Source organism: Phyllopteryx taeniolatus, chromosome 6 (assembly GCF_024500385.1).
Source record: "Phyllopteryx taeniolatus isolate TA_2022b chromosome 6, UOR_Ptae_1.2, whole genome shotgun sequence".
In the NCBI taxonomy this organism is placed as follows: Eukaryota; Metazoa; Chordata; class Actinopteri; order Syngnathiformes; family Syngnathidae; genus Phyllopteryx; species Phyllopteryx taeniolatus.
In genome coordinates, this window is record NC_084507.1 from 25378349 (window position 1) to 25390170 (window position 11822).

At 40.6% G+C, this 11822-nt stretch overlaps 1 protein-coding gene across 2 annotated transcripts; it reads left to right on the forward strand.

Annotated features, from left to right (window-relative positions):
- Positions 1-475: 475 nt before the first annotated feature.
- mgat1a (alpha-1,3-mannosyl-glycoprotein 2-beta-N-acetylglucosaminyltransferase a) lies at positions 476-11750 on the forward strand. Of its 2 annotated transcripts, XM_061775706.1 has the most exons (5): positions 476-771; positions 3586-3774; positions 4354-4408; positions 6050-6681; positions 9721-11750. In XM_061775706.1, exons 4-5 carry the CDS (start codon positions 6082-6084, stop codon positions 10417-10419), a joined length of 1299 nt encoding a protein of 432 aa, XP_061631690.1. In that variant the 5' UTR covers positions 476-771; positions 3586-3774; positions 4354-4408; positions 6050-6081; the 3' UTR covers positions 10420-11750. The 2 variants fall into 2 exon arrangements, with proteins under 2 accessions (XP_061631690.1, XP_061631689.1); XM_061775705.1 differs by lacking the exon at positions 3586-3774 and having other exon boundaries at positions 477-771.
- The last annotated feature ends 72 nt before the right edge of the window (positions 11751-11822 follow it).

The following is an 11822-nucleotide window of genomic DNA, read 5'->3' on the forward strand; positions in this document are numbered from 1 at the left end:
ATATATATATATATATATATATATATATATATATATATATATATATATATATATATCCATCCATCCATCCATTTTCTGAGCTGCTCCTCCTTATTAGGGTCGCGGGCGTGCTGGAGCCTATCCCAGCTGTCATCGGGCAGAAGGCGGGGTACACCCTGAACTGGTTGCCAGCCAATCGCAGGGCACTATATATATATATATATATATATATATATATATATATATATATACATGATTTTTAAAATGTATTTACCATTAAAATATAAAAAAATATATAATACTACTGTTTCTTAAATATGTATTAATGCAATCATTAGTATGTTAATAATACTCAATACAAATTTATATTTATTATTAATTTAATTTAAATAAAGTAATATATTTAATATTATTATTTAAACTTTTTTATAAAGTACCACTGAAAATCCACATTTGAATGTTATCTGTGCAGTATTTCCTTGACAACTCGGCACTATATTTCGAGACGGAGCTATTTGTGTAATGTCTGAAGGTGAGAAGGGAGACGAAACCCGCAATTTGCGGACTACTTCCCAAACAGGAAGTTGTTTGGTCTCAGTTTATCTTCTTCCGCCTCACTCTCAAATTTTCGTCCGGGGTGTTTGCGATTAGAAAGTCAAACTTTCACGTCCAGGGCCGACAAGTTGTCGTTTCTGGACGGCGTCGCGTCGTCTCCACTCACTGTTCGACGAAAGAAACTGCCGGGTGGACAAAATGGCCAAAAAAAGAGGAAAAGACGGTGACATTTTCCGGGTAAGGGCTCATTTATACACCCGAAACCGTTTTGTCTTCTATTTAAGAGGTCCAAATGTTAGCATAACTAGAAATAACCGCTTTTAATGGTGATTTTTTTGGGTGTATTTAAAATAGTTTCTTCACATACGGTAGCCACAGCCTGAGGTGAACGGTTAGTCAACTTATCCTTGCTTGAGTTTGAGTGACGTCACGTATGACGGCAACTCAATTGCACAGCAGTAAACCCCCGTTTATCGCGGCGTTATAAATCTTGATTTATAGCCCACACATAAACATTTTTGTTTCACCCCTAAAACACACTTTAAATACACTTATTATGAAACACCTGTTATAGTATTCTTGAAGTCAAGAATTGGCAGACTGTTGTAAAAGATGGGTAGATGAAGAAAAAATTAAAGTTGCTTCACTTTCAAAGAAGATCTCGGTGCGACGTGCATGGTGGCAGTTTACCACAACGCGATGCATTCTTAAATATATATATTTTGGGGGGGGGGGGCTGTTAGGTCAAGGAGAAAGGAAGATCTGTATCCCTTTTTATGTCGGAACAGTTTTACTGTGTCACAGTGGACTTTTTAAAATGCCACTGTGGTTTCTTTGTATGGATATTGAGAATTACAGTCGTTCAGTCGAACGAAACAAAGTTTTTAAAGGGGAGTGACAGAAGAAACAAAAAGGAGAGTGTGAAAAGGTAACTAAATATAGGAACACAAAAGACAAAGCACTAGCTGTGAACAAGATGAGGGTTGTAAAGCATTATATACCTAGTACAATGACGCATTGGATTAGAGTGTTGTATGGGTCAGTTGTGCTACACTCTGTGAGGGAAGGACAGGATAATATAGGCAGGACAAGGACAGGTGGGGAAGCATGCAGGACTGAAGAGTGGTGGGAGTGGGTATATAAATTATAAACAACTGTAGGACCAGAGTGTAAGTGAGGGGATACCCAAGAAATTCGCAGTTATGTTATTTGTCGCAATGAGTGAGTGGCCCCACATCCAGCAAGTAAGTCCCAGGGGTGTGTGCCTGCCGATAGATGCAAGTGAACTGACACCGTTTCGCATGCACAATAATTGTTAGAAGTGTCCTGTAATTGCTGTGCCTGCACCTCGGGTGCTGAGGACCCCGGCCCACCAAATTGAGAGGCACAGGATCAGGCCCAGGAATCCAGCCCGGTGGATGGGACACCTCTTACACCCGGGATCCAGGGTGGTCCACCGGCCCCACTGGGGTGCCCCGAAAACCGGCCACCCGCTCCCATATGAACCCATTTCAAGATAAAAAAAAAATAATAATAATCTGTATTTATTTTAAATTTTTTTAGTTGTTTTAAGTGACAAAGTATCATGGTGCAAATGAACAGCCATGACTGGTGTAGCGATTATGTATGAAATAAGAATTGTAATTAATTTAGGATAAAGTAATAAGCCGGGAGCAACATTTATGGTAAATTAAATTTAATTGTTAAAAATCAAACTAATGTCTCGAAAAGGGCACCACGTCAAATTTGTCAAGTTTAACTTTAGGCGAAATGACGACAAACCTTTTTTAAATCAGTCTCTTGATCTGTAGGTTTGCTACACTCTATGACATTTTGAGTCCTAGGATACAGAGGTTTACTTAAATTCAGAACACACACAAAATACGACCAAAAGTGGAATTTTATGGTATATTTAATGAACCACACAACTACAAACTACAACAAGAAAATAACACTAAGGGTAAACGAAAGAAAGAAAATAAGGCGTACGAAAATGGAAATTAGGACATCGTGTGTGGTCGCTGTGCTAAACTAAATGAGCGTGTGAGGGTTTAATGCTTTGAGTCAGAGTGAGAGAAGGCAAAGTTGGGATTTTGTATGAAGCTAGTAATTTCTCCACAATTATTACGCACTGATGTTGTACATCATAGTAAGGATTGCAGTGTCGACTCACGAACGCAGATCAGCTGGTCTTTGGGGTGGTCTTCCTCCGGACATCAGTGGATGGCGCCTCACGCGCATGGGTGAATATTAACCACATAGTCTGCTTGAAGGGAGTGTCCCTCCAATCTTTTGGTCGGGGAAGGAGTCTTTTGAAGACAGGAATCAAGATTTGACGGGAAGCAGATAATTAGGTTAAGGTCCACTTGACGTACACCAGGCCCTGTCCTCGCCGCAGTCTCACAGCAGGGCAGTGGGGGTTCTCAGGTGGTCGCGAGTCTGTGACGCCTCAAAGTTGCGGCGTGCATGTCCGCTACACTGGTGTTTTGAAAAATTCTTTGCAATTGCTCTAAAACTATTACATTTCTTTCCTTTTTTTGGCATGATTTACAAAGTGTTTTATAATACTGTACAAAATTACAAATGTTTTGAGGGCCACCACTAAGCTCCCATGAGTCCCCCTGAACCAATAAAGGAGCAACCTCTTCAAGACCTGAGTGGCAAGTTTGTCCTCATGACCTATGATGGACAGCCATATATGCGGGCAAGTCCCTCAGGTTGTTGGAGTGGAAATTCTGGTTAGCTCTATGTGGCAGTCAGTTGAAAATAACTTTTTCATGTGGCTGCAAACTAATATCTTTTATGATTATAAGAAAGATGTTCTGTTTTTTATTGCAGAACCTGAACCAGCAACTTCACATTGGTGTAAATTGAGTTGGCCAGACTGAGCAAAATTCAAAAGCGCCTGGGGCTGGAGAAATTCCTCCAGTTAACTGTTACTGTTAATTAAAAATCTAAACGATATGTTTATTTTAGTTAGACATTGATGCTTTTTGATCTTTTTAAATTGATTTTTTATGACACAAGGTCTTCATGTCATTTAATGTACAGGAAGTCCTCGAGTTACGACGTACTCGACCTATGACGTTTCGACTTTACGACGCCCGTGCCTCGTCGGCCATTTTGTCCCCAGCACCATAGTGTTTCTGGTTAGCTAGTGCATAGTGCTTGTCTGTGTTTGTGCGCCGGGAGTATCTTTGCCTTTTTCGCCCTCCTTTTTTCACACTCTCAGCAGTAATGGTAAGTACAGCATCTTATTTTGTTTGTTTTAATGTATTTTAGTTTCTTTATACGAAGTGTTAACCTTTCCTGCTACGGTCACCTGACCGTGGTCGGGAGACGCAGGGGTTAACTCCCTTCTCTCGTTGCTGAACTGGGTGGCGGCAACAATAAAGGCACGAAGCACCGATTTGCTGCTTTAATGGCTTTATTAGCTCCTCTGCACATTCAACGTCAACGAGTCCTCCGCTAATCGCTACTCTTCCACGGTCGCCGTCACTACACTTGCCACTGTACACACTCGCACCTGCACGCACTCCTTCGTCCTTCACAGTCCCGTCTCACTCACACATCGACGCACACGCCCACATACACTGAGCTTGCTGTCACAATCACGTGGGACAATACCCGTAACAGAAGTATTTCGACATAAATTTCGACTTTAACGGTGAAATCCGACTTAGGTGGAAATTTGGGTTACCTCGCCGCATAGGAATGGAACTTGTTCGTAAATCGAGGACTTCCTGTATAGCTGATTTCCAGGGGTGGGATGTGAGTTGATGTGAATTTGATACTCATGGTTTGCCTCCTTTTTTGCAGGTGACGCTGGATTTGGAGGACATCAGTTGAAAGCTCCAGGGCAAGCCAGCTAAAGGTGGGGATGCCCTTCTTTCCTCCTCTTCTCTCCACACTTTCCCTCCTCTTAACCAGTGTATCCCACCCTTTTTTCAGCCAAGGCACATATTCTATAGAAGAAAAATCTCATGGCACAATCCCAAACAATAAAATCACAAACACTGGATGTACAGGTTTGACTGCCATTTTAGTGGAAGAGCTTTTAATTGCCAATATACATTGCTGCCATAAATAGTTGGACCAAAAATGCATTATTTGTACAAAAGTTTCTGACAACCACAGCACACCTGATGAGCTCTCATGGCAAATTGTGACTATTGAATTGAAAAGAAACAACTTGCCCATTTCTAAAATATTATTTTTTTAATGAGTGGGGGGGGAAAAAAAAAAAATATATATATATTTTTTTTAAGTATACAACTTTTACTCTGGAAGATTATGACCCTCAAAGTAAGGGGGGAAATAATACATCTTTATTATTGTTAATGGGATTTTTGTCAACAAAAAGCTATTATGACTTTCAAAATTCCTTCTCTTAAGATAATTTTTTCTTAAATCTATTCTATTTTAGCCCCCCCCAAAATAATTCCTAAAATGTCACGGGAAAATGTTTTTCTTAAAAAGTAGAGCTTTTTTTTAACAAAAATAGGACACTTTTGATTAAACAAATATATATTAAAATGTTCTCTAAAAAATATGAATTCAAAAAGGCTAAAAATACTTTTTGTAAAAAAAATCTGAAAAAACTTAATTCCTGTAAAATTGACTTTTTAAAAATATTATAGCTGTTTCTTATATTATTACAACTTTTTATTGGAATGAAATATCCATCCATCCATTTTCTATACCGCTTATCTTCACAAGGGTCACGGGTGTGCTGGAACCTATCCCAGCTATCTTCGGGCGAGAGGCGGGGTACACCCTGAGCTGGTCGCCAGCCAATCGCAGGGCACATATAAGCAAACAACAATTCACACTCAGATTCACACCTATGGGCAATTTAGAGTCTTCAATCAACCTACGACACATGTTTTTGGCATTTTCCATAAAATTATTTAAGTTGAAGTACATTTTTCTTCTGGAAATGCGTTTTTTTATTTTATAATTTTCAAAGGTTATATCTAAAAAAGATGACTATTGTTGTGCGATTATGACTTTCTCAAAATTAGATAAAAAAAAAATTCCGTCGCATATTCTTTATTCCTATGCGATTTATTTTTTATCTCAAATAAAGGGTCGGCTGTGGCTCATTTGGTAGAGCGGGTCATGTAGGGACCGAAGGGTCGTCGGTTCGAAGTCCGGCTACGACTGTCCGCTATGGAAGGGTCCTTGGGCAAGTCACTGATCTCTAAATTGCTCCTGGTGGGCCTGGCAGCGCCTTGCATGGCAGCAGTCGCCAATTGGTATATATGAATGGGTGAATATGAGCCTCTTTAAAGCACTTTGGGCACTGTTAGGGTATAGATAAAGCACCATTTCGGATATAAAACAAAAATCTGGAAAATGTACTTTCTTTTTTTCTTCAAAAAATACAACCTTTAAAAAATACTTTTTTCCTGAAAATTAGCAATTCTTTGAAAAAGATTTTTGTAAAAATGTGACCTTTTTCCGAACAAAAAGACCAATCCTGAAAAGAAAAACCTGCTTTTCCCTCTTGCAGCCTCTTTGTGTGTGGTTTAAATTGGATGGGCCATGCGCTGCCATCGAGGTTATGTGGTCCTGTGCATCACCTTGCTGTTCCTCACCTGGAATACCGTGCTGGTTTTCCTCCTGCGGGGCAGGCTTCCAGACCAGGAGGGGAAGCGAGGGCCCGACGACGACGACAACGGTGAAGTGGTGGCCGAAATGCTGGCCGTGGCTGACATGTTGGAGGCGGAGCTGGAGATCCAGAAAAAAATATTGACGCAGATCCAAAACTTCCACCCCGCACTGGGACCCTGGCAGAAGAAGAAGCCAAAGCCGGCGCCACCCCCGGTCCCCGTCTTGGTGATGGCCTGCAACCGGGTGACGGTGCGGCGCTGCCTGGACAAGTTGCTCCTCCACCGGCCCTCGGCCGAGCGCTTCCCCATCATCGTGAGTCAGGACTGCGGCCACACTGGCACGGCTGACGTTATCCGTTCGTACGGAAGCGAAATCATGCATCTGATGCAGCCCAATCTGGCCGACATCGACGTGCCACCGGAGCACAAAAAGTTTCAGGGCTACTACAAGATCTCCAGACACTACCGCTGGGCTCTCAAGCAAGTGTTCAACAACTACTCAGCTGTCATCATTGTGGAGGATGACCTGGAGGTATTTTTGTCTTGTTAGAAAAAAATCAAAAATGTGCCCTCATTCTTGAAGATGGCAAATTTTGTCCCCCCCCCAAAAAAAAAATCAAAAACATTTTTCTTCTCTTAAGATTACAACTTTTTTTTCTGAAAATATGACTACTCTTGTATTTTATTTTTTATTTTTTGTCTAAAATGTTTTTCTTTTGGGGGAAAAAATGATACGTTTTTAAGTACAATTTTATTCTTTACAAAAATACACTCATAAGTACGGAAGCGTATGCATTCACGTGGATAAAAAAAAAAAAAAAAAACTCCTGTTTTTCTGAGTATTTTTTTGAGGGCTTTGTTTTTCTGACTATTTTTTTCTGTTTTTCTGACTAATTTTTTTCCACCTGTTTTTCGGACTAATTTTTTTCTGAGTTATCAGGACACATCAAACTCACGCGAAAACCTGCGAACTGCAAGTGACTCTTTGCGGAATCCGTAGTAAGCAACATGACCGGCTTATTCAGTTTGATCAAGTTTTATTTTGATATGGGTTTAAGACACTGGGAGATACTCCCGTCTTTGAGTCACATAGATGGTATTATTAGTTTGTCGACATTACGCAGGCACCTTAATTGAACCAGTAAGGTAAACGTGTATGGGCAGGTTGAAGGTATGCGAGCAGTAATCCGCCATTAGTGAGTCCGCAAAGAGTCACTTGCAGTTTGCAGGTTCTCGCGTGAGTTCGACGTGTCCCAATAACTCAGAAAAAAATTAGTCAGAAAAACAGGTGGAAAAAAATTTGTCCGAAAAACAGAAAAAAATAGTCAGAAAAACAGATGGAAAAAAATTTGTCCGGAAAACAGAAAAATTTGTCCGAAAAACAGAAAAAAATAGTCAGAAAAACAGGTGGGAAAAAAATTAGTCAGAAAAACAGAAAAAAAATAGCCAGAAAAACAGAGCCCACAAAAAAATTACTCAGAAAAACAGGATTTTTTTTTTTTTTTTATCCAAGTGAATGCAATACGCTTCCATACATAAGATTGCAGTTTTTGTCTAAAATAAATTTGCTTTATTATTCTCAAGATTTTACTAATATACTAGAGGATAAAAACTTGCATTCCTTGAAAGAATGAGACTTAAATTTTAAGTCCAATTCTGGGGAAAACAAATGACTTCCTTCCTCAAATACAAGACATTTTTTTTTTTTTTTTTTTGTCCAACCAACTCTTGATCCATTGCGTTTTACCAACCTCATTGGCCCTTTATTTTTGTTAATACTGTATAAAGAAAAAAAACAACTCAGATTTTTTGCCTAAAAACATATTTAATAAAAGGTTCTCAATGAAACTTTATCCTTGGAACATTACATTTCTCTCAAATTTGTACTTTCTAGAAGAATTAAGCATTGTAAAACAATGTTTTAAAAGAAAAACAAATTTAAAAATGATATTCTAAAATGACAGTGCAGGGGTTGCTACTGTCAATAATTGCCCCCCAAAATGGTTTGTAATTGCTTATAGATGTCATACGATGGCAGCAAATCACACTGAGAATCATAAAGCATCAGCACCATGTATGTACACTGTCAAGAACCATTGTTATATGACTATTTAGTACATATTTTTCAACACAACACCTTCATATAAGTCATCAATAGTATTACCGGTAACTAGTGGAAACCGACGTGACATCACACATTGGCCATTTCTGAATTTGAAGTTAGTTCATTCTGTATTGTGACATCCCTAACAGCGTTCCGTCGCTTAATACATTTAACATTAACATCAGTAAACTAATTAGATAATTGTGGCCGCGTTTCCTAATTAATACAAAATGTACTAGCGTATCAGCTCTTGTTGCCGATGTTACGTGTGCTTCGCGGTTCCACTTGGGACCACAACCCTCACTTGCGCCTCAACGCAAGACCAGCACAACAAATACCATACTGGCTGATCTGATAAGAAAAATGTTGCTTAAACGAAAGGGTAGCAATAGAGGATATCCGGTCCAGAGGTTGGTAGAGTAGCCAAACATTTTCCTCAAAAAAGGAAATAGTAAAAAAATTACTTGACTAAGAGTAAAAAGTACGCAGTGAAATTTTTACTCAAGTACTGAGTAAATAGTGAGTAACTTCTGAATTAAAAAAAATAATTTTTTAAACACAGCATGAACATCAATTTAAAAAAATATAATGTAAATGTACAAATTCTGATGTTGCTATGTGTGTATGCACAGTCAAAACTACAAAAAAACATCAGCAATTTACTGCATGGTGTTTTCTATAAGTGAGCTGAAATATCCATGTTTGGGCAGACCGTGGCCGACAAATACTACAATACATGAAAGCTGTTGTTTTTGTTCGTCTAAATGTAAACGAGTAGCGAGCCGTTGCATTCTTGATAACGACAACTTTCCCAACATGGCCGCCACGTACGCACGACGATCAGCAGGGCAGGCTTATCGAGTGTGAATACCTATGTTCCGGAAGCCCAATGGAAGACGTTGTGTGAGGTCCTGTGACTGTCTTGTCGTTTGATTGGTGAACTAGACTTAAACGTCACGAGCGCTTAAATTGGACGACGCAAACAGCGCATGTTGCAGAAGTCATAGTCTCGTGCACGAAATAGTTGATAAATAAGCAATAATTGATAAATAAAAGTAGCGAGCAACATTTAGATCATTGTAACGGAGTAGGAGTACCGTGACTTATTAACAGCAGAAGCGCGGAATTTTTTTTTTTTTTTATGGTCTCGTCAACTCCTGTGACTTCGAGCGCACAGGCGGAACCTCAGGCTGCATATTGGTCCGCCGCGGAGTAGTATTCACAATTACATCTGTATGTGGTCGGTGGATCTGTGAAATGGGTCTAGCTGCCAGCGTTCAAGGAGTACGAAACGGCCTATGATGTCAGTGACAGCGACCCCCCCCCCCCCCCCCCCCCCCCCCAAAAAAAAAGGGGAATCTTGCTGAAAGGGGACTGATTTGCATGTATGATTAGTAGCTGCATTGAGAGAGAAGCCAAAACATACTTTCTGCTTGATTGTGTACCAAAGTGACTCTCCTCCTCCAGGTGGCGCCAGACTTCTTTGAGTACTTCAGCGCCACGCTGCCACTGCTCCAGTCAGACCTGGGCCTGTGGTGCGTGTCTGCGTGGAACGACAACGGCAGGGAAGGCTTTGTGGACCCAGCAGGCTCTCTCCTTCTCTACCGTACCGACTTCTTCCCGGGCCTCGGCTGGATGCTGCTCAGAGAGCTCTGGGAGGAGCTGGAGCCCAAGTGGCCTGCCGCCTTCTGGGACGACTGGATGCGTCAGCCGGAGCAGCGCCACGGCCGCCAATGCATCCGGCCCGAGATCTCACGCACGCTGACGTTCGGCCGGCAGGGCGTGAGCCTGGGCCAGTTCTACGACAAGTATCTGCGATACATCAAACTCAACTCTGGCTTTGTGCCTTTCACCCAGCTGGATCTGACTTACTTGAAGGAGGATGCATACAAGAAGAGCTTCCTGGATGAGGTTTACGCTGCCCCTGTCATCACTCTTGATGACATCCAGAATGGGGCGCGAGAGGGCACCGGGCCCTTCCGCCTTCAGTACTCCAGCAAGGAAAGTTTCAAAGCGTTTGCCAAAAACCTGGGCATCATGGATGACTTCAAGTCCGGCGTCCCCAGGACCGGCTATAGAGGCATCGTCACGTTCTTCTCCAGAGGACACAGGATCTACATAGCTCCGCCTCCAGGTTGGACCCAGTACGATCCCACTTGGAATTGACTGCTGGCGTGACAATTTGCCCCCGACCCCTGCTGCGAATAGCCCAAAAAAAAGAAAATAGAGTAAAAGGTTTACAATTGCCTCGATGCAAGAAGATGGTGCCAAAGCAATTCTTAAAAATGACATTTTCAGTTTAGTTTTTCCTTAAAGAAAAACTAATTTATGCTTATAAGATCTTATATTACTACTATTGTTCAAGAAAAGATAAAACTTTAAAAAAAATTATTTCTCTCTATTGTTTTGGCCTGAGCAAGTGAAGCAATGTATAAAAAAATGCAGAGGGTGAAACACAAAAACGCAGGGATTCAGGTTTATTTTTTTCTTTAAGTCTAGTTCAGTGTATCACAACTTTTATTGAGGCACATGCTTGACAGAAAGATACCTCACAGCACGTCACCAAACAAAAATGTCACAAAAAGGATGCACAGGTTATGCAACTTCTTTTATAGAGCACTTTAAAAAACAAACAAAGCTGTACCAAAAGTGCTGTACATATCGAACATAACATGAAACATTCATTCATTTTACGTACCGCCTATCCTCACAAGAGTCGCGGGTGTCCTGGACCCTATCCCAGCTATCTTCGGGCGAGAGGCGGGGTACACCCTGAACTGGTCGCCAGCCAATCGCAGGGCACATACAAACAAACAACCATTTGTACTCACAGTCACACCTATGGGCAATTTAGAGTTTTCAATTAACCTACCATGGATGTTTTTGGGATGTGGGAGGAAACCGGAGTACCCGGAGAAACCCCACACAGGCGAGGCTGGATTTTAACCTGGGTGCTCAAAACTGTGAGGCAGATGTGAATGAAATGAAACACAACTCAATTAATAAAAAATGAAATATGTGTGTTCCCTTCACCTTGGCATTTAGCAAGCAGGAGGTCCAGAGTTTTATTCTATTTTCCATTTTATTCTGTATGAAGTTGGTAGATGAAAGAGATTAAATTTCCAGTAGCACACCTAGAGATGTTAAATGACAGTGGTTGGGAATCACTTCTAATCACTGGTCTAGCTCATAATGGCTTGATGCCTGTGCACTCAGGATTTTTTTCCCCATGTAATGTTGCCTTTGCTTTACTCAACTGCTGTAATTTGTGATCTATTTTTGTATACAATTTCAAAGAGTGCCACTTTAAATTATTTGCAAACATCTGTTGGACTTATATTTATGTCTGGTAAAAAATAGCTTTCAACATTGGTGCTGGTTGTGAATTCTGCTGTTCGAATGTGACAATGTCAAATTATTCTAATGTTCAGCATTCAGTGTTGTAGAATGCAAACCAGAACATTTATTTTGTAATAAAAAAAGTTTAATTTGGTAGATTTCTTTTTGCACCGGATCATCATTTTGTTGTGTCTACAGATGCTAAATGCGTCACCTATTCTCAACAGCAC

What these genes read in the sequence shown, in the direction of transcription:
- mgat1a (XM_061775706.1), top strand. Translation starts at nt 6,082, where the DNA reads ATGCGCTGCCATCGAGGTTATGTGGTCCTGTGCATCACCTTGCTGTTC. An exon ending in TTGTGGAGGATGACCTGGAG is followed by an intron (nt 6,682 to 9,720) that starts GTATTTTTGTCT and finishes CTCCTCCTCCAG; the next exon opens with GTGGCGCCAGACTTCTTTGA.